This window comes from Lingula anatina, chromosome 1 (genome assembly GCF_051362555.1).
Source record: "Lingula anatina isolate TDL-2025a chromosome 1, LinAna3.0, whole genome shotgun sequence".
NCBI classification, from domain to species: Eukaryota; Metazoa; Brachiopoda; class Lingulata; order Lingulida; family Lingulidae; genus Lingula; species Lingula anatina.
The window spans coordinates 32,413,621-32,440,415 of NC_141767.1; the positions used below are offsets into that span (position 1 = coordinate 32,413,621).

General features: G+C 34.9%; 1 protein-coding gene across 2 annotated transcripts; it reads right to left on the minus strand.

Moving 5' to 3' along the window:
• Positions 1–353: 353 nt before the first annotated feature.
• Positions 354–26,778, minus strand: LOC106155249 (CTP synthase 1-B). Of its 2 annotated transcripts, XM_086994451.1 has the most exons (17): positions 26,672–26,689; positions 26,448–26,514; positions 25,507–25,712; positions 24,843–25,013; positions 23,318–23,418; positions 22,954–23,070; positions 22,604–22,687; positions 21,897–21,977; positions 17,776–17,930; positions 17,041–17,173; positions 16,587–16,675; positions 16,134–16,228; positions 15,775–15,881; positions 15,085–15,181; positions 13,646–13,701; positions 13,182–13,278; positions 354–1,753 (listed from the first exon to the last, which is right to left on the minus strand). In XM_086994451.1, the coding sequence occupies exons 2-17, from the start codon at positions 26,453–26,455 to the stop codon at positions 1,515–1,517; spliced, it is 1,836 nt and encodes a 611-aa protein (XP_086850577.1). In that variant the 5' UTR covers positions 26,456–26,514; positions 26,672–26,689; the 3' UTR covers positions 354–1,514. The 2 variants fall into 2 exon arrangements, with proteins under 2 accessions (XP_086850577.1, XP_086850585.1); XM_086994459.1 differs by lacking the exon at positions 26,448–26,514 and having other exon boundaries at positions 26,672–26,778.
• Between the last annotated feature and the right edge of the window lie 17 nt (positions 26,779–26,795).

Below are 26,795 nucleotides of genomic sequence, written 5' to 3' on the forward strand. Positions count from 1 at the left end.
TCGTAGTTTGGTCGGCGCAATTTCAACAAGACTTCCGTGTATTTAGAATTTATTAAATGCCATCGTGAAATTATTTTGTAAGGGTTCAGGCATTAGCGCAAACATAACTTGTAGCGTAATACTTCAAAGCATGAAGTCTTTTGGTAGCGGCGGTTTACGAGGTACTCTGAACTTCAGAGTTCGACACTAGCATCCTTACCACACAAAAAACGTTCAATTTTTTGTTTTCGCAAATTATTTCGCAAATTGTCATCAATTATTTAATAAATATTATTGAACAAGGGCGATCCAATGTGTTATGACTTAAAGGTATTGTTATTGTAATTTCATACCAAAATTGAGACTTTCGTACATACAACTATGATCAGCTTTTATTGTACTATAAACATGCATATACAGTGTTCTCTCTCCTCAATGCATTTACCAATGTTCCAGCAGTCTATTAAATTTTAATCTGAACCCCTTAAATATCACTTCAATTGTTCAAATAGGAGATCAACTCCTGTTATACTGACACAAGGTCAACATAAATTTCAAAAGTCGGACATACTTACTACCTCAACTCATTCAGCCTCTCTGTAACAAATCTTTTACATGTATGTTATGGCGCCAACAGCTCAGTAAAATGATTATGAATGATTCATTACTAAATTGCTGTAGAAAATGTCAAGCTGAGTATTTAAAACATTATACATTACATCAACACTTTGAAGCATCTAAATATTTAGAGGTTATACAAGTAAAGACATGTAAATGCAGGTACATATACATGCAAGGATATATTTTTTCTAAGGGCAGCATATGAGCATGTACTGATACCAGTACGACAATACAACTGAGTTAATTCAAATAACTTCAATTCAATGTGTTTATACACTGGAATGAAACAAAAAGGAACAAGGTTTTAAACAGTGATATCAAATTTACTTCTAGAAACATAATACTGTCTTTCGTGAAGTAACAACATGTAATCTATGACCTTGAACTTAAACACGCAATAGGCCGAAATGCACTGCTCCGAATGTCTATCTTGGATCTTCTATGCGGAAACAGTCACTTGTAATTACAAGAAGGATTAAAATCAATACAACTGCAATATTATATAAGTACAAAATAAGTTGGTGAGTGACATCTTGCCACAGTGAAATTTCCAACTCGGTGATAAGCTTACTGGATTCCGAAACATTTGCTGTAATATTTGAGATTACTAAATAAATGTATATTTTCTTGAAAAGATGCCAAAAAAAAATTAAGCACTACAAAATGTCTAGAATAAACAATAAAAAATTATACATCTGTATTTAAGGAGAATAAAATAAAACTAAAACATTTCTAGTAAAGTACCTCTTAGTATATATTCGAGTTTTGTTACATTTGTAGCAGAAATGCTTTTACTAAATTCTCTATAATAAAAAGTCACTGTCACAAAAGAAGAGTGCACACCCCAAAACAGCCATGCATTTACATCCACTTCAACATTATAAATACAACTCATTATGGCAAGAATTTGTCCATTATAATTGATCACTTTTCAGACTGGCTTTTTCTACAAGAGTCACAAGTTCATCGTCATCTGATATGGAGTCTGACTCATCACAGTAGAGACTGCGCGGGGAGCTGCGACATCCCCTGGCAATGTAGCTCTGGAGTTTTCCCACGGAGGCCAGCAGGAGGCCTAAATATGGCGGCGATGGCTTGAGAGGGCGAGAGATGTACTCAGGGTGGTACTGAACTGCCACGAAGTAAGGATGGTCTACAAAATAAGCATTAATATCATATTTATTCAACAATAAAAATCTGATTAACACAACGTTTGGACCATTTATGGAATTCCCTTCTTGATCGCGAGTGATCAGTCCATATGAATTCCAGGGGTAAAGCCTCATAGGTAGAAAAAAACTACCTAGTACATCTAAATCTACATCTATGTAGTATTTTCAGAAAAAAAAAAACAAACTTTTTTCACTATTAATACACAAATGACAAAGAATAATCATATTTCACAGAATAACAATAAGATAATGTGTAGCAATGAAATGTTTGAAATGTCATCATGGAACTGTGGTAATGACTCTTACTTAATATGCAAATCTTAACACTTTTTATTACCCGACTTACAGGACTGACAATAAGAAAACTTCTTTTTTTGCCTTAGCACCGTGCGACAGCTTAATCAAACTTTGGGATATTTATTAAGGGAACTATATTTCCAAGGCAAGACCTGAGGCATTTGTTGTTTTAGAGATGATAGACGTAAGTTGTTTTAGAGATGACAGAGTATTTTTTAAAGTCACATAATTTCAATTAATTTCAGGATGTACCAAAGAAACATAAAAATGTGGTCTACATACACATTTTGTAACCATGCACTGATCCTATCAAACATTTCTTGTCAACATGAAATGAATGATGTCCATTCACCTTTCAAATAAAAAAAAAGTATTGCCAGAGCATCACTACCTTCCTTGAAGCAAATGACCACTTGGTACTTAATTTGAAAAAAAAAAAAAAAAAAAAAAAGGAGGGATGACCCCCTCTAGAATACAGCTAATTCTTCTCAGAACATCATACACAAAGCCTTACAAAAATGACAAAGCGGAACTTCAAGTGGTCCTCCCGACAATAACTGGTGATCAAACAAAGGAAACTGAAAACCCTGACAACAGAAGGATTGCTTACAATGTCAGAAACGGCCTTAGAACTTGGGAGGCTACAATAACTGTCAAATAACACTGAAGCTGGAAAGATACAAGGCTTATATGTCATGATACGGGTTTCAAGCAATATTTCTTGTTCTAAAATACGGACAACATGGGAAATTCTCTCTTGATATATGCTCAATAAAACACTTTTATTTTCCTTTGTGGTAATGAGCATACATCAAACGCAAGTCCACTGCCTATTCCAAAGGAAATTATTTTTCTCAAAGAGGAACAATATCCTTTACCACTTTCCAGAAGTGGTCATGAATTGGAGATCTCCCACGAACCATTGATCATTCTGCTCTTCTTTATTAGGGTAACAAATTAAGTGACCAGTCAAATGAAATCAAAGCTCACAGTGGTAAAGGCCAAATCCATACTACTGCAAAAATATAAACACCGGTTTGACCTTTTTCCTACTTTATCATTCATTTTATTAATAAACCAACCAGTGCAATGGATCCCATTTTTCCTCTTTGAGTTTACCTAATTTGAACTCACTCCTACAATTATTCATATGCTTTTTTTCAATGAATCCAATCATCCTTGATAGTAAGCAGACAAAGCATTTGGCTGATCGGTGTTTTTCTTAAGAAATTGAAAAATAATTTCTATTATACTTTTTCTCTTTGTTTAAAACCAGTTTGTAGCTGAACTGAAGTTTATACTTAAGAAAAATCAAAATACTCAGAAAAAAATTAACTGTTGTTACAATTATAGCTAGCACAAACTTCAGAATGCTTGATAAGATGCTGTATGTATGAGATCATCCTAAAATGAGACTGTGTGACATTATACCAGACCAGAAAATATGCAAGAATCCATGTGGGACTTACCTTCTAACAATAAGGATGAAACTATGCACAGAGAAGGTTATTTCAAAAATCAAAATTAACATACTTAACTCGTGAATCAGAAATGCTGTGCAACAGAGGTAATTCCACAGAACCTAAAAGCAAACCACCAGAAAAAAATCCCCATGGATAAATCATATTCCTCGATGCACCACACTGTCTCATCTGCCATTATTTCTGACCCCACTCCCCTCCTAATCCTGCAAAAATCATGCTTGATTTTACGTCAGTACACGAGACTTTGGGCTGCTTTAAATTATTCACAATGCAGAGGCCAAAAAATGTCCCCAATATTTAAGTTACACTTTATTTCTGGACAACTTAGCAATCATTGCAATGACTTATTCATACCCATTGATTGACAGTACACTTATTTTGACGAGCAGTTACTTTAAAAGGCGTCTTTATAAAAAATTACTGAGCACTTAGTGTACCACCATCTGTTTCCATTCCCTCATCAGATTCTATATAAAAACACCTGTAACCACACACAAACAAAAAAAAAAAAAAAAAATCTGCACAAAAAGGTCAGACATGAATATCTGTCAGGAAACTACACCTTAACAACCAAGCAGCAAGGGTCATTACCACCAGGACTGAAAAGAAAAATCACCAAGATATCTGGGATGCTAGGAGTTGGAACCATTACGGTGGCTTCAATTTACATTTCTAATCTAGATTGTCTGGTGACAATGAGCGCAGGAATCATGAGCCACCTGCCAAGCAGAAGCCCTGACAATGGTGGGTGTAAGTAATTAACTGAGTGTGAAAAACACGGCACACCATTCCTGTTTTCTGGGAATGATATTACCATAATTTCGTGTAAAAAATGTGCAAAGGGTTTCAGTCATGCTGCAGGTCAATTTAGAAAGATGCAAACTGCATTATGTTGCAGTTAATAATTGCGCTTCATGATCCATTTCATATTTTTTCCTTCATCGCGGAAAACAAAAAGCTCAACTGACACTTTGGTGAGAATTCAGATGTCAACATCTACCATATCAGTAGATGGGTTACAAGCTCTTCTATCCCTGCATGGCTGCTCTTTCTCTTTGCTCCAAAGAGCAGAACTTACTGATTCTTAACACCACTTCCCAATGCAATTTAACACGAACAACAATTTAAGGCAGAGGACTCATTCCAATAGAAACCATCGGTCTACTTGGATCGATCTAATTCCAAGGGGACTCTTGCTGAATGCAATCAGTTTAACAGATTACCAAGCCTCCTCCTGGGGTTGAGAAGAATACAGAAAAGTTGGTGATTAGGAGTATGTTGAGTATGTATGTTGAAAACAAGGGTTCAATAGTAACTATGGGTGTATCTCTGCCAGTTTTGGATACATAAGGGTAACAAAATTTGCAAAGTACAGTGTATGGTGAAAAGTAGATCTAAGGTCAAATTTAAGTAAGACTTCCTATTCAAGTTCAATAGTAACTATGGGTGCATCTCAACTTAATTTGGAATATTTCACATTTTATTTTGATGATTGAGCATTGCAACATTGTACTTTATGAAATAGTGCAACTCCTAAACTGTATGAAAAAAAAAAAAAAAGACACCATTCTCAGTGTTGAGCTTGACAAAATCCACAAAATGCAAAAAAGGAGATCTCTTGTTTTTACAGTTAATGTTCCAGAGTTTTCAGGTTCGATAGGTAATGGCTTCTTCTCCTGTGAAATTGCACTGACTGACCCCAAACCCAAATGTAACGCCTCATCATAATATCAAATAAAGCATTAATTAACAATTCAAATATTTTGACAGGGATGCACTGCAACAAGTGTCACACCTAGGGAAATGCACTGACAGAGCTCAAAACCTAAGGGGTTCAAGTTGAGATAATATGTGACCTAATTCCAAGAGACGGGGTGTGGGGGGGGGGGGGGGAGGGGAGGGGGGGGGACACTGGACATTGTAGTCTAGGAAGGGAAGTGGTAACAGTGACAGAACACAGAACCATACAAGATGGGTTGTGACTAAAACCACGAGTATTGCTACAGTATTGCCAGTGGCACACTGAAAGTACTTATAATATATTGTCAATGAAAGCAACTGCTGAAAGGTGACAAAATAGTGTGAACTGATGGTATAATTCTTCCCTATTCCATTGACAATTTTGCAAGGCTACCATAGATAAAGATGTCTTGCAAAGTGTAGCACTGGGTAGATAGAAATACATATCCACTACACCAGATATCATAGCACTGATAGGATATTTTAGGTTCAACTTTGATCTAGCAAAGCAAACAGTACATATTCCTAGAAAAAGTTTATATTTGCCTCGGATTCAATGCTCTGAAAACCCATGTGCCCCAAGTAGCTATGTAATCTTTCACATCTGCCTTCTTTAACTTGTCAGCCATTTAAAGACTTGATCAAAGGTTTGAGAAAAAAACAGAAACATGTTAAAAAGTCCCTTCAAAACAAAATTTTTGAAGTTACAAGAATATTTAGAGATGCTAGCACTCACAGCACTCAGCAAACCATAGCAAGTGCTCCATCAAGTCATAAGTATGTACAATTACAGAAACACTTCCACGTAAGTGATCTAACAACACTGTTATCAGCCTTACAAAGAAGATAAACCAGTTCTATAAAAGCATATGGCCTGGCTTTTCTTTTTATAGCTTTATTTATAGTTCGTCTCCAAATTGCTAGCAACCCAGGTATGAGCAAACAGTTATTAGTATAACGGCTGATTGCCTTCACATGATAATTTAGTCATTTTAACCATCTGTCAAGAATAGCTTTTCTGAAAACACACATTTCTTGTGAACAGAACACCATTACGAAAAGAGAGCAGGATTAAATAATTTGGAAAATGATACGGCAGCTTACATGCCCGAATGAACCAAAAATAACCATTTACATAGGAAAATACCAATTAACTTAACAAAACATTGATAACAAATTGACAACATGCACGTTGGAGTAGATCTGGTGACAAATTAGTCTTGTGGCATAATAAATCACAAATTTCCATTCTCATGCAGCCACCTCCAGACATGGCTATAAGTCAAATTGTTCTGTTATGTAAGCCAAAGTTTGGAACGGGTCCCAGTATTGTAGTGTCTAAGGGAGAAACCTGGGATGAATTATAATACAATTGTGGAGTGGTTTACTCAACTTTTAAGACTAGGAATTTGAGTCAATAAGTGCTCCATGATAAGTCAGTATATAGTAATAACCTACTAACTGAAATTAACTGCTTAAAACATTATACAGAATGGCAATTGTTTGAGAGTGATAGTTAATCTAAGTTCCCCAGTAGAGATTTATCTTTGGCCCTTACCATATCCTGCAGTGATACAGTCTGCACCAATACCCTCTGAGAGTTTGGTGCGTTGAAATTGAAGATAAGCACAGGCATGCACTTTCTCTGGTGGAAAACTATGAACCTTAGGAAGCGTACTTAAAACAACTCTTCATATGAGATTCAATTGTCTAAAATAAATACATTGTAAACAACACACAGAAATATAATAAATTTCACCAAAATGGCAGTTATCTCAATTATTCCAAGTCAGTGCTTGCCATCAGACCATCTGGCCCTTCAGAAATGGCTAACCTCTTCAATACTCTCTCAAGAGATTCTTACAAAACCAGTTTTCAAAGTAAAGCAATGGACAAACTTTGAATGTTGGAAAGGAATCATTGACCATCAGACAAGATGGGAAAATTGTTGTTTTCCACAAGCAAATCCATTTTATGGCACTTTTCCTGCCAAAATGAAGAGTTCTCATCCCTTTAACTTTTTAAAATGTGATGCATTATGGCTCTTTTCAAATCAAGCAGTATATTTAGCAACAGTCTTATATGTGTACCATTACACTTTGAGAGTTTGACAACTTAACAGCCTGGCTATCCCACCTCTCCCCTAGGATAGAGGATAAAGATATATTTTGGGTCTTAGTTCTCCCCAAAAAGTGGGAAGCATCGATGTTAAAGCAAGCTTAAGCTAAAACCCTTTGTAACATTAATTAATGTTAGGACCTCTCAAAGTGTACCAGTACAGTCTGTATTACTAAAGTATATCGTTCAGAGTGATAAGAGATGAAGATCCAATCAATAAGGTTTGTTTTAGCATGGGAAAGACATTATCTCTAATGAACGTCTGCACTTTGCCATTATTATGGAAAATCAGTCTAATTCATGAGTGCCCTTCAAAGAGCTGCTTTGTACTTATCTCAGGAAACTTTTTTTGTAGGAAAAACTAATGACTGCATCAGAGTGCACCGATGTTCAATTTTGACGCAATTCTTGGAACCTGAATGGTAACAGAATAACATTTGCATTTAAAAAATCAATCAAATAGACGTGATACCTTTGATGTTATATTTGGTGTCTGTTATCAGCAAAGGTGATGACCTGGAACTGCCTTTCCATGCCTGTCATGCCTTAAAAACAACATGATGCTTTGGACAAACTTGAATGGTTTCTATTTTCGTTGTCTTATCGCCAGAGGATAAACATGACTATTACATAACAAACAAACAAACAAACAAACAAACAAAATTGGCTGCTTGGAAATGTCACATTTATAAGTTTTGAAAATGTATTTAAAATTTCAAAGTGGTTTCAAAGACCCTGACAAAGATCACTTGATCTTTTAGACTTCCTCTTATAAGTTACACAAAGTTGCTGCTATTTCAAATATCGCTTGGTAAATTTTCATCATAATCTAATAGAATCGTTTACAGTAGGGCCATTTCTAGTTCTTGGAAGTTGTTTTACTGGAAAACTCAAGTTTAAAACTTTAAGTGGATTTTATAAGAATTAATGCTAATTTGCATTAAAAAAAAGGGTTTTATAAGAATTTTTTGCTAATTTGCATTAAAAAAAGAAAAAAAATTTTTTTTTGGGGGGGGGGGGTCCTAAATGATCCACGCACTTACCACCATTTAAACCTTTTGACACAGACTGTACACCACAAACCATTTATAAAGCTCATATAAAATAGCCTGTCTCTTCATATTAAGCTGGCCTCTCATTTTACACAATTATCATGCAGTAGTGTTTTTTGGCATTCATAGGCTGTTCCTTGATAATTGTGCATTACAGATTATTGCCAGGCTTTGCAACTGATATCAATTTTGCTTACTTAATAAAATCAGAGATGAGACTGCCATTTAGTGAAACAGTCGGAAAATATTGAGTGGGGTCCTCGAGGCCGCCTAGGCCTGGATATTTTTGGCCCCAAAAAAGTTGGAAATCTGTCAATATTAAAAAAGTTCTCATTCCTGTAAAATGTGTTGCCTTGATCAGATTGTGATAATATCAACTGCTAATCAAATTAACTAATTTCTACTTTAAGATTTTTAAAAAATGGGTAAAAAAATTCAACAGGAATAAACAAAGAGTATGTTTACAATGTTACAGGACTGCATAACACAAAAACAGCCTAGTACCATGCCAGCATAATAAACCCATCCTTTCAGTCAAATAACCATATTTTCATTAAACGAGAAAGACAGATATATTCATTAAAAAATTTAAAAAGTATGCATGGCAGTATAACGGAGAGAAAAGGGAAACTTTTTAATTTCACTTTTTTCGTGTATGACATAAAGGGATAACACTTATCAAATGCAAATCAATTGGTCTTGTCAGTTCACAACACATTTAGTAACCAAAGCAAATAAAGCACCAATTTTGCCTTTTACATTGAATGGAGGTAATTGACTGCGTGGAACAAGCTGTACTTATTAAGTGGTTTCTGAATTTCTAGGCAATAAATCATCGCAAGGGCGGCTTGACATTCTCGGAGAACACTGCACAAATTCGTTTCCATTCATCACCCTGAAGACATTTGGATTTTCATTTTGTTCAAGTAATGTGATTTACTTGCCTTTTTAACCTTTTCTAGTTCCTGATTAGGCCAGCTCCCCTGTGTTGAAATGTTACATTCTTACTTTTAGAGAACATTCAAGTATGACAGGTACAAAGTGAATGCTTTAAAACAAGGGAGTTTTTTCCCCTTGCAACAGTGGGTATCAAGGGCAACAAAACCCTCTGCTTCTCTTAAAAAACATAACAACAAATTGGCTGCAAATTGGAAATACGCATTCTTGATGGCATAGGCAATTGTGTAAATTCCTAGACGCCCATACTGTCAAGGTAACATTAAATGATGAAGTTCACAGCAAAAGTTTACAAAAAGTAGACGGTAAAGCTGGTGTGTGTATACCACATCACTAGGCAAAAGCAATAAGTATAACCTGGATCACTCTCCTTACTACAACAAGTGTACCAGGCCGATGGATTAGGACATTAGGACCATCTGCTTTTCAAAATTATTCAATCTCTTTTCTGCATTAAACCATGCATGAAAGTACATGCAAAGGATCAGCTTTAAATTTCATCAGTACGATATCAAGCTGGCAACAAGCTGGCAGAAGCTGTACATGTCCAGTCCAGTCCAGAACCTGCATTAAGCCTGCATTCAGAACAGCACCATAACTAGTCCACCGATCAAATATGGCCGACCCACTTGAATGCCTGTTGTATAATCCCCACGGGGAGTCTATTCAGTGACTATTAGGGGATGAGATGGCAAACTTTTAAGTGGGTTGTCACATTTGATCCATGGACTAGTTAGTCTGCTGTTGAGAATGCAGCCTAAGACTTTTAATCTTAATGCAGGTACTGGACTTCACTGAACCACTAATAGAACACTTTATGTATATATATAAACTATCATATGTTCAGTAATTAAGTTAAGAAAAGTGGAGAACAAAATTATCTCTAGTTTAACTAATAGCTAATTAACTCTAGTTAAACTATTTTCAAATTTATCAATTTATAAGGGTTAGTAATTCTTAAAATAAATTGATAAGGGTTAGTAACTTTTCATCAAAATTTTTGTTCATTTTATGATTTATTAGTTATACTTAAGACGATGAGATGGGACAGCCTACTGCTTAATAAAACACACACTGAAAGAAAAAAATTTGACATTTCCTAATGCTGTTCTTTTACACAGCTACACACAATGCCATGGGGTGTCCATGCCATATGTATAAGAGTTCAGTGCCAAGGGCATCTTTGATGCAGTTAATATTACTCTCCATAAGTACATTAAGACTTAAACACATTAATTAAGCAATCACAATAGTTGCAGCTGTGCCTTAAAAGGCATCACTTTAGTAATTCATCGGGTAATTTTACTTCAAAGTGCATCTTTGATGGGGAAATTGTTTTAATGCGCCATAACAGCTCTAGATAAAAGTTATCCTATGTTTTATACCATTTCTTATAAATAAATAATTTAGTTCTAAATGGCTGGCAAGTCACTTACACTGTCATGTCTTCTTGCATATTTCAGATGGAAATATCAACATTAGTTACTTATGTTTGAGAGGTTTTATCATCTTAAAGGTTTGAATTGAGGAAGATAAGTAGTTTTGCAGGAAAATGTAGACTTAGAAAATAGACTTTGGGACATTTTCAAAAGAGGATAGCATACCTTTAACACACAGGGTAACAGTGAGTATTAAAATTCTTTTCAAAGTGATGCTTAGATATTGGTTATTTTAGCAAGCACTTTTGGCATAATCAAATCAAATAACATGGTACACTTTTTAAAAGCAACTGTAATAGGTAAAGTTAATTATGATGACAGATAGTGGAACGCTTTCTCACATCATAACACGAAAGACTTTGTATACCGAGGTTGGAGATGCTAGAAATGGTGTTTTATTTAAGTTCAGGAGACAGCAAGATCAATAAGCCAGCATATGCCCGACTACAGTGAGGCCATGCCAGAAGACATTGCACACTTGAGACGGTAGAATTGTCTGAGGAGGTCTTATAAAAAAAAATCTGAAGAACTGCTTCAGTTTACATAATATCCTTCTTTACTGCTGACAATTTCATGATCTTAATGAATGGGAATGAGTTCTGCTAGAACCCAATGAGACCTCTTCCTAATTCTCGATGAGCACATTCATCATCAAAAGGTCACGTTTTTGCTCATCAAAATGATATATATCCTGTATACAATGTGCAGATCACATTCTGCTTTCTTTCATCCTGTGATTTTTCACAAAAAATCTCTTTTATCTTTTTTTTTTTAGACATTCCATTAGATGTACTATTTATTAATGAAATCTGTGTGCTCTTGAAGGCAGGAATTCTGCCACCTCTCTATTTATGAAACTGCCTTCGTTTAAATAGAATGCATAGATTGGTGTCAAACCAATAATTGAATTCCCCAAAATTTATGATATAGATAAAAGGGCAAATGAATCATTGGCTTATAATGGCTGACCTTCCAACACAATTTATAAGATATATCTAATTTAAAACTATTATCTCATCTACCAAATACACTGCTATTATCATATTGTATATTCTATGTAAATTAGGCCTCCAAAACAAGGTGTGTCAAATCAACAATTGCTCTAATTTGTGCGCTAATTAATAGTAATCTTATACTGGTATGAGAGAATAATTGGTAGTGTTGAAAGAATGGCTCCAGTTTTAACTTGCATCTAACAAGCCTGCTAAATACAAACAAGATTAATTATTCTAATAATCCCTAATGTTGAACAATTAGTCATTTCACCTAAGAGGCCATTTGCAAAGGTTAAATGATGGCAACCTGCCCAACCAAGCAAATTTTGTTATATCTTGGAAACATTCAAGTTGATATGCAACAATGCAAATATTTTTCTCGCCTATAAAGAAGATTTGTGAACTCGCCTATTTCATAATGGAATCTAACACAAAAAGACTAGACCGAGATGAAGACGGAACATTTCGGACTTCACTGATCAGTATAAGCACACACTTGAGTGAATCACATTTATTTCCACAAAACCTCCAGTATAAAATGAGACTTGCAGATTTCAGGCTTAATTTCACTAAAGAGATTGGATTCACACCTTGCTGTTTGGTACCTTCAACTTGCACAGTAAATGACACAGGTGCTGGAAATCAAAACTAGTTAGACTTTCAATGAGTGTTTACTTTAGAATGCATTTGTGGATGCCTTTCAAACCTTATTCATATTTTGTGCATAAACAAAGAAAAAATCTTTCTGGAAGTTTTCCATAGACAAAATGTAAATATCGTAAGCATTAACATGCAGTCATCATGGTCAATTGCAAAGGCATTGAACTCTAGTTGCTCAATTTTTGGATTTTTTTTGCATAAAAAATTAATACAACGCTGACCAAGTCTCTCTCTCTCTCTATTGACACAACGGCAAAGCTTATTAAACTTAGCATACATCACCATCTATAATATACATAACATAAACAATAGTACCTGAAGGAACAGGAAGGAAAAAGGACATGCTACCACCAGGGTTAAACTTAACACTTGAAAGTGGGACATAACTACAAAATGTATATTCATCATTTGCAGGAGTGAACAAAAGTCCCAATTCTGGTCACATCCATAACACAAAAAGAAGAGGCAAAACCCTGCCCTGAAGCTATATTCTCATAAGATGAGGTCTACTTGCTGCTTACTACCAAATGCAACCTGCACTATTTATAACAATATTTGTGAGAGTGCTTCTGAACGCTAAGACCAGTTCCTTTATAATAAATGCCTCAAGTTAAAAATACTGCAACACCTTTAAAAAAGACTACCTTCAAAAATAGACTTTTATTACCTTTAAGTTCTAGTATTTCCATCCTCTGTCCCTCCACATCACGCCCAACAAACTTCAAACCGTGGTTTTCCATCTCGGATACAAGACTTGGGTTGACCTGCAAATAAGACAGAAAAACACCCTGTCTAAATTCATCACAGCTGTAATACAATAGGCTTTTAAGATTCACCTTCTTTAATTACAAATGAATTCCAGGTCTAACATTAAGCTATCTGTAAAATCTTGGAATCAGTCAATCAAATCCTATCAGTCAAGGCTGAAAGCTCAGCGGCAAAGGAAAGCCAACCTGATGCCCATAATCAATTTTTAATATTTCCCTTTACTCTGATTAATCAATCTCTCTGATTCTTCATAGTAAATTGGGAAACTCAATTAACTCAAATTATTCCACAATGGGGGGAAATAAAAACTTAAAAGCTTTGTCAGAAACTAATGAATGATGCAGTAAAAAATTCTAAATCCACCTCGTATCTGTGTCGGTGTCTCTCCTCAACATAGTCTGGGTTGCCATACAATTTCTCTGAAAAAAAAAAAAAAAAAAACCTTTAAGGGCATGTTTGTATTATAAACACATCATAAACAAGGCAAAACACTGCCATTCCACCAGTGAACAGTAATATTTATCTAAATATCATCACATTTACAAACATTGTGAAAAAAAATCTGATGATATTGCTCCCTCAAGTGCATGCTGACATTTCAGGTCTAAACATTTTCTGAAGTATTATGAATCCATGGCATAAGAGCCATATAAAGATGCTTTGATTAATTTACTACAACAAAAAGTTATTGGAACAACTACTGTGTTAAAATCAAGGACTAATACTTTGAGGAACTATACTGGTGGCTGAATTATTTTTACACTTAAGAAGCACAAGTTTAAAATAATTAATGGTCCACTTGGGTCGATTGATGCCCACATATCACTGGGATCGCTGGCTGACTTTACGAGCTTATAACTTTAATAGCTTATAACAGAGGAGAAGGATGACAAATTTTAACTTGTCTGCACTTGGTGAACTCGTAAAAACTGTCAAATTTATCCTCACCTTATGTCCTATCAGACAATTTAGAGATGGCACTCAGTGCAACTCGATACCCAGCAGAATAAACAAATATATTGCAAGTCAAAAGCAAGCAGTGGAATCAAATCTAAGATTATCTTTAACGACTAAACCTCCACAATGATGCAAAAAGTGCTCCATGTTTTACATTGTTTTAACAATGACATTCAGACAGGTTTAACCCAAGCTATCTGACATTTTGGTCTGAAAATGCCAACCTGATATACATGTCACTGAACCTTTTATCTTGACATAATCCTTATATTTTTTGCAATCTTTTTTTTTCTAATATGAACATGCAGCAAAAGGTTGAGAGGCAGCACACATATGGCACAGATCAGAGTGTCAGTTTCAATAGACTGGAGACTCCATTACAAGGCCGCCATAAAATAAGGACTATTGCACCATCCAATTTTTTTTGTCTTAAAAAGAAATAATACAGAATGTGGTTCTCTAGGCTGCAGTTTATGATTTCAATAGAATTTGGTTGCCTGTGCCAAACATTGGCAAATATATGTACCAATATGTTTCTTTAAAAGTTGTCCAACTTACACACTAATATATAAAATATATCAACATTTGTATTTCATTCATTTATATACTTTTGGGCCAAAATGTGTAATTCTAGCCATAAGTCATAAATAGTCGCCAAGTCTCTCTCTCTATCATTAGCCTACAGACACAAAAGCAAAGATTACAAAACTTGACCATCACTATTTATAACATATAAACAATACTATTTTGAGGAACAGGAAGGAAAAGGGCATGTGCTACCATTAGGGTTAACACTCCAAAGTGGGATATTATTACAAAATGTATAGTAATTTTCTGCCACCTACTGAGTATAGAACTTTGCTCCACAAACTCTGTCCTCCTCTTGCCTAGCCTCATGGTGCCTCCCATATGTCCAGGGTTATGCTCTGGCATCTCTATCACCTGGAAAACAGCCATTTTTTTTCTTAGTCAGATGTAAGGTTCTATCTAGGTACACACAACAAATGAAATTCATGAATGTCTTTTTTCTTTAGATTATAACTCTGAAGGTGCTGTTGTGGTCCTTTTTAAAAATGAAGACATTTCAAATGTAAAAAAAAGCTCACATGATTATTTTTGTATATAATTCAGAGAAAAAAAGTGGTTATCAATTTTCTGTTTTCCAGATATTAATTTCACTACAGAAGTCCACTATGGTTATCATGACAAAAAAAATGAAAACTGTTACATGTAAATAAATATATGTATATGACTTTGTGATATACACTTACAAAGACGCTTGGTATTTGACAGTGAGATTAAAAAAAAAAAGATTCACTGCAAGATTAATATCCCATTCTGGGGGTACTGCTAGCTATTTTAAGCTCAGCCAAATCTTATTCATCACTTTTTTTCTCCAAATGGTTTAACTTTGACTAAAACGAGTCAAATCAACCCAATTTTATTTACCTAATGAAAGTCTGTTTTAGCGTTTTGCTACATTGGCAAGTGTTAGCGTTAGCACAGCCATTAATATCATTGCAGTAGAGACTCACCACTGGATGTGTTGTATTCTTATCAAACTCGGTGGAATTTGCATCTTTCCAACCTACCACATTTCTACAGAATTCTATCACAGCACATTGTAAGCCTAAACACACTCCTGGATGAGAATATGAAATTGTTACTGCATACAAACTCTAGTTCTCAACTTAAGCAATGTGCATTTGTAGGATGCACATTGTAAAGAAACTCCGAATCTTAATGAGAATGATAAGGCTTAAATAAAAACTAATTGTTATAATGTTGAAAATACTAAAATAAACCAATGAATCATAAATTTATAGATGATAGAATGTTACTGAAGGGAAATTTCCTCTATTACGTTAAATGCAACTGACATAATATTGCTTACCAAGGAAAGGTTTGTTCATTCTTCTGGCCCAGTTGGATGCCATCATTTTCCCTTCTACTCCTCTCACTCCAAAACCACCTGGTACAAGAACACCACTGAAATTACATGTGAAAGCATTAAAACACAGTGCCATAGAATAGGCCATGGTAAAATAGTAATGCTTTAAGGATGGTGACAGTAATGTTACTTATAAGAGGGAAAAAAATGGTCAGTTGGCCATACTGTTTAAGGGGAAAATTGTTGATTGTAAATATAAGGTCCACAATAGCTTCTAGTGTAAATTTTTTTTTTATTACAAAACCAAACTCAGGTTTCTGATAGACACTGGTATTATCAATTTTATAGAAACAAATTTGCCTGTACATAAAAGTCCAAGTTAAATGACAAACTTAAAAAAAAAAAATTGATTTCAACTTCATGCCAAAATCCAGTCTTATGGTCATATCAACTTACTCGCTACTGCAAAGATTCTGCCATGCTTCATGGTATTTCACTGGATGATCATGTTGAGTGCTCTGTTCTAGGTCTGAAGCCTCAATGTACTGCAAAGTGGAACGTTACAACAATATTGAGATACTTCTAATAATATCTTTCACCTCATATTAATATGCGTGCTCTGCCATGTGAAAAAGAGTCGTTTATTCAATGTGAAAATACAATTAAGTGTCATGTTAAGTCTGGTCTTACAAAACAAGACTTTATTCAGGGGCAGATTTAGGCTGTCTTCTGGATCTTCCGGAAGAGGGTCAGATTTTCAAGTTTACATTGTCGGGCATCTAATGTTTTCTGTCGGAAGACGGTCAAAAATGGAAGATGGATCAACAAATATAATTTGGAAGATTGTCAGAAAATATCTCCAGAAAATATCTCTGGATCCGCCCCTGTTATTATTATGAAAGCTCCTTACTTTTACTTTGAGTTTATGATTGACGGCAAGGGCAGAATGCTGGAGAGCCTTCAGGACTGAAGCATAGGAATCTTCCAGGTCTGTGTATTTCCCCACTAGAGCTATGGTCACTTCCTTGTGCAACCTGTCACACCTGCAATGAACAGATAAAATACATGACATAATCATTACATCTCAAATATTTTTAACCACAAGGGAAATGCATCCAATATTCTTTCTTTTGGGAAGGCAAAGTTTGATAAAATTACCTATATGTCTTGATAATGATGTTGCCTTGGTAACAAATTGCTCATTACCCCAAACTGTAACAGGTGAGAGTAAAGGAATCTTTACTCCTTTTGTTGCATGATCGACAACAAACCTGATCCAGCAGTTTGCATCTAGGTGTGACCCACTACCAATTTCTATGACAAACTACTCTGTAATGCTAGACTTCACTTGGCTGGTTTGTATTCAGAACAATGTATATACATTCTTCTCTCAACAGCATTATATTAAAATATATGAAAATATTTACCTACTCAAATATAATAATTATCTATATCTAGTTACAGGAAATTACCTCACTCGCCCTGAGGAAATTTAGCAGAAATATATGAGCAAATAAAAAACTTACTGTAAGTGGGTAAATATCATATCTTTGGCCATAATATGGTACGTATTTTGTACATGAAATTGACAACCTGAATGTATACATTGTAATACTTGTACTGTGTTTTTCTTTTGTTTCTTTACCTTTCTGCGAGTTCTCTCCAACTGAGCAGCAACTTCCTGGGAACTGGATCTGGAATGGGGAGGTGGAGGCGTTTTCTGAAGTATGGGAGAAGATTCTGCTCCTCCAGTTGGAGGGGAACTCTGTACAAGTTTGTAACATCATGGACACCAATCACCTAGGGCATGGAATAACAAAAGTTATATAAATTTTTAAAAACTGGTTTAAAACAAAGTATAATAATGAAAATCAATATTTTATTGAATTATTACCAAGGAAAATCAGTTACTTAAGAAAGACTATGTTTTATAACACAATAACGTACAAACAAAGCTAGTTTATAGTTAAGAATGCAGTAGGGTAGTCATTATATGGAAAATGTGCATATCAATTAAAACATAAGCACTTAAAAGTAAAGTTCTAACAATAATAATGATAATAATAATAATAATAATATTCTTAAAGCACCTTTTTCACATGTGTCCTATTTTTTGTACAATGTAAAATGAATAAATAAGTATAGTAATAATATAGTAAAATTCAGAAGAGAAAGTTAGTGACTAAAATCAGAATAAGGAAACCTGGTAAATATATTAAAAAGTAAGAAAGTAAGTCTGAAATCATCTAAAGATGTTTTTGGTGTAAATAATGTTATAAGAACATCACAATGAAGGCCCATAACAGATCTGTTGAAATAATTTATTAACTAGAGGATCAGAGAGGCGATACCGCCTCCAAATATTGTACCACCAGCTGGAGCAAGCGCATTCGTATAGACCCCCACATACACAAAATAAGGGACACAGCCACCAGTTTTGTGCTTGACAAGCTGTAAAAATGCAATCAACAAGAATTTTTAAACTATTGCAAAAAATATATATGGTACAATCAAATTTAAGTTCTTCGTAAGGTAGGTCAAGGGTCAATTTCAAGGTCACAGTAAATTGCCAGTATATGACTTCCTATTCAAGTTCAAGAGTAACTATGGACCTATCTCTGTCAAGTTTAAAGTTAAAAGAGAAAGAAATAAACAGAGTTCAGTTCATGATAAAAAGTAGGTCAAAGGTCAATTTCAAGGTCACACTTAGATTGCCAGTATAGGACTTCCTATTCAACTTCAATAGTAACTATGGACCTATCTCAGCCAGTTTTGGAGATAAAAGGGAAGCAAAATTTGCAAAATTCAGTTCATGGTGAAAAGTAGGTCAAAGGTCAATTTCAAGGTCACATTTAGATTGCCAGTATATGACTTCCTATTCAAGTTCAATAGTAACTATGGACCTATCTCAGCCAGTTTTGGAGATAAAAGGGAAGAAAAGTTTGCAAAGTTCAGTTCATGGTGAAAAGTAGGTCAAAGGTCAATTTCAAGGTCACATTTAGATTGCCAGTATATGACTTCCTATTCAAGTTCAAGAGTAACTATGGACCTATCTCTGTCAAGTTTGAAGTTAAAAGAGAAAGAAATAAACAGAGTTCAGTTCATGATAAAAAGTAGGTCAAAGGTCAATTTCAAGGTCACACTTAGATTGCCAGTATAGGACTTCCTATTCAACTTCAATAGTAACTATGGACCTATCTCAGCCAGTTTTGGAGATAAAAGGGAAGCAAGATTTGCAAAATTCAGTTCATGGTGAAAAGTAGGTCAAAGGTCAATTTCAAGGTCACATTTAGATTGCCAGTATATGACTTCCTATTCAAGTTCAATAGTAACTATGGACCTATCTCAGCCAGTTTTGGAGATAAAAGGAAAGCAAAATTTGCAAAATTCAGTTCATGGTGAAAAGTAGGTCAAAGGTCAATTTCAAGGTCACATTTAGATTGCCAGTATATGACTTCCTATTCAAGTTCAATAGTAACTTTGGACCTATCTCAGCCAGTTTTGGAGATAAAAGGAAAGCAAAATTTGCAAAATTCAGTTCATGGTGAAAAGTAGGTCAAAGGTCAATTTTAATGTCACATTTAGATTGCCAGTATATGACTTCCTATTCAAGTTCAATAGTAACTATGGACCTATCTCTGCCAGTTTTGGAGATAAAAGGGAAGCAAATTTTGCAAAGTTCAGTTCATGGTGTAAAGTAGGTCAAAGGTCAATTTCAAGGTCACATTTAGATTGCCAGTATATGACTTCCTATTCAAGTTTAATAGTAACTATGGACCTATCTCAGCCAGTTTTGGAGATAAAAGGAAAGCAAAATTTGCAAAATTCAGTTCATGGTGAAAAGTAGGTCAAAGGTCAATTTCAAGGTCACATTTAGATTGCCAGTATATGACTTCCTATTCAAGTTCAATAGTAACTATGGACCTATCTCAGCCAGTTTTGGAGATAAAAGGAAAGCAAAATTTGCAAAATTCAGTTCATGGTGAAAAGTAGGTCAAAGGTCAATTTTAATGTCACATATAGATTGCCAGTATATGACTTCCTATTCAAGTTCAATAGTAACTACGGACCTATCTCTGCCAGTTTTGGAGATAAAAGGAAAGCAAAATTTGCAAAATTCAGTTCATGGTGTAAAGTAGGTCAAAGGTCAATTTTAAGGTCACATTTAGATTGCCAGTATATGACTTCCTATTCAAGTTCAATAGTAACTATGGACCTATCTCTGCCAGTTTTGGAGATAAAAGGGAAGAAAAATTTGCAAAGTTCAGTTCATGGTGAAAAGTAGGTCAAAGGTCAATTTCAAGGTCATAGTAAGATTGCCAGTTTATGACTTCCCATTCAACTTCAATAGTAACTATGGACCTATCTCTGCCAGTTTTGGAGATATAAGGGACTAGATGTTATAATTTTGGAGTTACCATAATGTGCCTTAAATTTTGTACAGAAAAAAATTAATTAAAATAAAGAAAATGTCATTTTGGTCAAAATTCTTGAAATAGGAGGTGCTCTGAAGTTTCAGAAGTTCAAATTTGATGAAATAATGTCATTTTTGAACACAAGTTGTCTGCTTTGCCAAGCCTTATGTTTTATTTTTCCAGAGTTCAAAATTTATTATCCATTACCGTACTGCACATTTTGCTTTTACCACCAATATGTACTTTTTGATACAGCGTAACTCGAAAACCGTATGGAATACAAAAAAACCGAGACCACCCCCAGTGTTGGGCTTTACATGCTCTACAAAATGCAAAAAAGAATGGGTCTCTAGCATTATCGGTTCCCGAATTAGAGACAGTTTTCAGTTTCGGTATCTTATGGCCGCTACTCCCGTGAAAATGCACCGATTGACCCCAAATTCATGGAGATGAAAGATGACCTGAAGGGTAACACTTTCCAATAATATTATTGGTTAAGTCTGTGTGGTGTCTGAATAACAGGGCAAAAAAATTTTTTTTCGTAAAAAATTTCATTTTTTTGAAAATTTTGGCCCATTTGACCTTGAAGTAGAGGTCAAAGGTCAAATCCAAGGGTATATTTGAAATCTACACATATGACTTTTGGAAAGCCGTCTATAGAAATTTTTCCCATAACTCCTTCCGTAGGGTAGATAATTAGCATTTAATTTTGCCATTTTTAGACAAGGGTGCATTGCAATGAGTGCCACACCCAGACCCCAATACCGACAAAGCCCAAATTTTACGTGGAACGAGTTGAGATTATAGGTGACCTAAATCCATGAGATGGGTACGGGGGCCCTTACCGTCTAGGAGGAGAAGCGGTAACGGTAGCCGTCCGGCGGAGCCGGCGGAACGATCCGGACGGGACCGAAACCATGTGTACCGCCAGCGCTAACGCTGGTGGTACAATTAAGAAAGCTATTAAAATGAAGCCTTTTACTTGTCTGAAACAGACATCACCCTCACCTAGGAAGTGAGATAAATTGAAATATTCGCTTTACAATGGGTAGCTCATCATACAGCTGTTTCACCAATTTTTGCTGACATGATAAAAAATTCAGACATATTGCTCAGCTTGCAGTAACAACTTCATAAAGAGTAAATATGCAGGCTGCTATAATTTCCATACAAAGTTCAGCTTTCAACAAAGAATGTAAAAATAAATCCTCACAAATACACAATATGATTCAAGTTTTTTTATCTCACAAACTGAAAAAAATCTTTTTGATATTTATCTAATTCTGAGTGGTGAATAAAGGAGGACCAGTGCCATTTCAATTACTAAATAACTGATAATTACTCATCCTACCTGTTGTGGAGCAACTTGGCAAAACATGGACAATTTGTCAATCACAGACTGAGACAGCTTACTGGTACTCCTGGCAGCAATCTGAAGCACAAACAGATGGGTGAACAGTGAAATAAGTGAGAATATGCATGTTTCTGTGCTTCCACTCTCTATTCCATAAAAGGCTGCAATCTGAGGTGGTGAACTGTGACATGGTGGAAATGGACTGCACACCAAGTTCTGTCGTTATTTTTTGTACCAAAATTTATCTGTTCAATTATCACTGGAGTGAGAACAGCCTCATACTTCACTCTGATTCACCTTCAACCACCATGACATCTTTATAGTAGATCTTCATAGATGCATCATTATGATAACTTATTAATTTATTAAAGATCTTTATGGTGAATTGATATGAATCTTCAACCACCAAAATGTTTCAAAAGGATAAACTTAAGAGAGTCATCTAAATTAATTTACATGATATATAAAGCAAAGATTATTTTTTATGGAATTCTAAATATCTTTTTTAACACTACTAAGTACAAAAATAAAACATCAAAGGAACTCATTATTAGGAAGATCATATATGCATGCAACAGAAGGGGGGGGGCAAAACCAGTAAAGCACTTGGTTTACATCATTGCCAATCAATATTCCGATACATTTACTTATAAAACAATTGTGTCGTGTTAAAAAAAAATGTCTGGTATATGTTATTCACTCACCAAATCAGGAGACAGTCCTAGTCCTCTCAGCTCTCTCACACTATTCTGAGTGGGTTTGGTCTTCTGTTCACCGGTTGTTTTGGGCTACAAAATATCAGTGTAAAAATGAAATCATTGCCATTAAAGTTTAGTCATATAATCTAGTGAAATACAATAAAAGTCAGATAAGTTTGAATTACAAACTTATAAGTATTTGATACAAACTAAACTGGCTTTTACTGCATATCACTATTACTTCAATTGACCAAGCAACTATCTAATATAAAATTAAAAGAAAAATAATATTAAAAGTTCTTTAACATATTTACTTTCCCACAAAATCTTCATGGCAAGAAGAGTAGCTAACTCACCGATGGCACTAAACTGACGTGGATATTGCAGAAATTCTCCCTTTTTGCCCTGAACTGAAACTGGCGGAATGCTTCCACAAAAGGCATTCCTTCTATATCCCCTATTGTACCTCCAAGCTGGAAAAGAAGTATACTGGTATAAAGGCTACGATCAATTTTCATAAAAAATCATACAACACTTCAATAAAATAAACAAGCCAGACACATTAAAACAGCTGTATGATCAGACAGAAAATAACACTGAGAGACTCAAGACTGACCACATAAGGACAGCTATCATTTGCACTTCCTACTAGCAATTCCTTAATAGAGCACTTTAAAACAGTAAAAACATGTCCTTAATCCTACAAGCCTGCTCCCCTACCTCTACTATGCAGACTTCAGGCTCCTCCCCCTCACCATCTACAGGGATTTTGGCTACTCTTTCCACCCATTCTTGAATAGCGTCGGTGATGTGTGGGACAACTGAAATAATATACATCGTTATAGTACATAATTTTTAATTTGTTTAAAAGAAATTTGCAATCTACATATAAAAGACAAGAGTATCATGATTTGTTCCTCTTATTCTTCATAGTTTTAGTCCTTATAAAAAGTAAAAGAACCAGGCATGATGAAAATGGCTTAATTGTTTAGCACCTTTTTTGAAAATGTGAGTAAAAAGTGTATCTGATTGCAAAAAAATTTCAACAGTTACTGTATTGCATTCTGCAAAACAATGGCCTATACGTATATATAACTTTCTAATTTTAGGAGAACCATTGCTTGAAATATGTGCTCCAAAAAATTTGTAAAGACATCAAGAAGTGAAAAACACTCTTTTAAAACCCAACTTTTTTCACTGTATCCTTATTCTGCCTTAGGCTAGCAGATGACACAAAAATGACAGACAAAAAAAACTTATCCTATAGCAAGTAAACAACCACCTAAATTCAAGTATCATCAACAACAAATGACATCTTAGTATTCAATGAATTCACATTTATACTTTTAAACAACTGAAATAAATGAGTCACATATAAAATTGTGCAGGGATATCTATCTATAGGCAAAATATAAGCCATGCCTGAAATATACACTACTTCATGTACCATAATTTTATCATTATTCATATATGTTTGATAGTAAAATTGGTGGCTCTACATTCATAAAGATTACAAAAAGTTCCAGCATCCGCGTATATTGAGGTGTACTGCCATTTTAGCTGAAATACTGGTTATATAACCTAGTTTACTTAAAGATTCATTTTGATAGTTACCTATAACAAAAAGAACTATAAACGCACTCTAAGTGCGATTTCTAAACAATAACAGTGTAAGTTTGGTGTGGAAAGGCAATACCACATGGCTATACAAAGAAGAAGTGACACATGGCCAGTTCCCTGCATACTACATGATGTGGTTCCACACTACAACTGCTTTACTAGCCAGAAGGCTCTACTGGTAGCCTCTGATTCAGGAAGTAATAGGTTTCTTTTCCAGAACCAGGATATGCCAAACACCACATAAAAAATGAAGCAGTTGTTTCTTGGCAAAGCACTTGGGTATATAAAGGATAAAGCAGGGGGAGGGGGGTAGACTTATAGTTTAGCTGTAGTCTTGCTGTGATGATATTACTAGTACTCATGATCAGTAACAAATAGATGATAATTTTTCAAACACTAAATATTATATATGCAGCTGCTTTGTTTGTGAGCTCCAAAGGGAGGTGAGATTGTTTCACGATTGAACATATATATCCATATATAAATAACCAGGCATAATTTGTAAAGCCAACTGAAACCATTTATCGATAAGGTTACAAACACATCCTCTAACATTAAAGAATACATTAACAGCAATCCAACCTGACCATTAAATTTATTTATCTACTTTCTAGCAAATATTTACCTTGAACCGTTTTGCCGAGATAATCTCCCCTTCTTTCTTTATTGATCACATACTGATAAATCTTTCCTGTTGTGATGTTGTTGTCTCGGTGTAATTTGATGTCTAGAAACCTCTCATAGTTTCCTAAATCCAAGTCAACTTCTCCACCATCATCCAATACAAATACTTCGCCTATAACAGCAAAGAAATTTAGAATGACAGCACTATTATTTATATGTTAAATCATGAAAAAGCAGCACACTCACCTCCTTGTGTGTTGCTGATTTTTTTGAGGACATACACATGCATATATGCGGGTCTACACACACACACACAAACACACACACACACACACACACACACACACACACACACACACACACACACACACACACACACACACACACGACTTTAGAATTTCTAGACATTTTTTATAATCAGTGTAAATCTGAAAACTTTTCATGAATTACTACAATAGTACAAAATTTGATGGAACATAAATCTCTAAAAGCTAATCAGTTAAATGTTGTTTATACAGTTCATGAAGCAAAATAACGTGACTGGCAAAATCATTAACATGAAACATGTGAGAAAGCTAGGTAAGCGAAGAAAGCATCTGGCATTATACAACTCTACTCTAGATTTACCAGATTGTGCAGACTCAGACATTTAGCAATCTCCTTACCGTGTTCATATGGGGAGAATGTCCCAGCATCAATGTTAATGTATGGGTCTATCTTTATAGATGTCACACGCAGTCCACATGCTTTCAGTATGGTCCCCACACTGCTGGAGATGACCCCCTTTCCAATGCCACTGATCACCCCTCCGGTAACCAGTATATACTTCATATTACTGTTACCAACAAACTGACTGAAATATCTTGAAAACCTACATTGGTAGAAAAGAGGTTCAGTCTTACTGCTTTAAGCTGTGCAAACAATGACGACGACAACACTATAAACCCTGTATATTTATATTATATTGACTAGGGTTTTCTGCAATTAGATGCCATTTCTTAACAACAAATATGCTCTCCTACTTGAAATAATCAAAGCTCATTAAAATCACCTACTGGAAATATAAACATTGCAAAAATGTCATTTTCAGCATACATCACATACAAACATATTCCACTTGGCTTTGCAGCCAAACTCACCAAAGCCTCTTATTTCACTTATGTTATTAATAGATCACATATGATAAGCCATATGATATACTAGCTGGTGATATATTTATAGTGTTTATATACAGGTATTCGCTTTTTAAAAAATTTGCTCCAACGCCATGCAGAGGAGTTAAGCTTACCATTTCACTCACATCTCACAGTACTACCCACTGTAATATTGTGGATTTATGGTTAAATCTAAGTTGAAGTGTCAGATAGTATCATACACATGTAACCAAGAGTGATATACAAGTTACAAGGGGGGATAATTATCTGAAGGAACCAGCCTCTACTAATGCAATGTACCAAAAATCAAGAAAAGAGAAAACGAAAACAGTGTAAATTACACTAATATATTTAAGACGTAGACAAGTCTTATCCAGTTCTTCAGATTCTTTCCTGAATGTTTTAAAGGAGTTTAAATCCTATTACACTGTCTATTTTAACGTGTTCTTTACCTGTTCATAAAAGCAGCGTGGTCTTCACGTGTATTTTTTGTATGCAAATGCCTGACCCGAAATTGACCTAGTTTTGGAAGAGTTAGTAATGTACTGATAATAGTAACAGATTATTTTCAGATGGCATTAACACTTATTAAAAAATCAAGAAAAAGAAACCTAATCGTTTGGGGAAAACAGAGAGGCTCTTTTTAGAGCCACTCACTTTAAAATGATATATTTACCTTAATTTTCAGTCATCTTTTCGGTGCAAAACAGTCTGTCGCGCTACTAATTTAATTCGTGGGAATTGTGGGTAGTTGAAATATTGACCCGTTATCAAGCTGTGCAAATTAGAATGGGAAAACA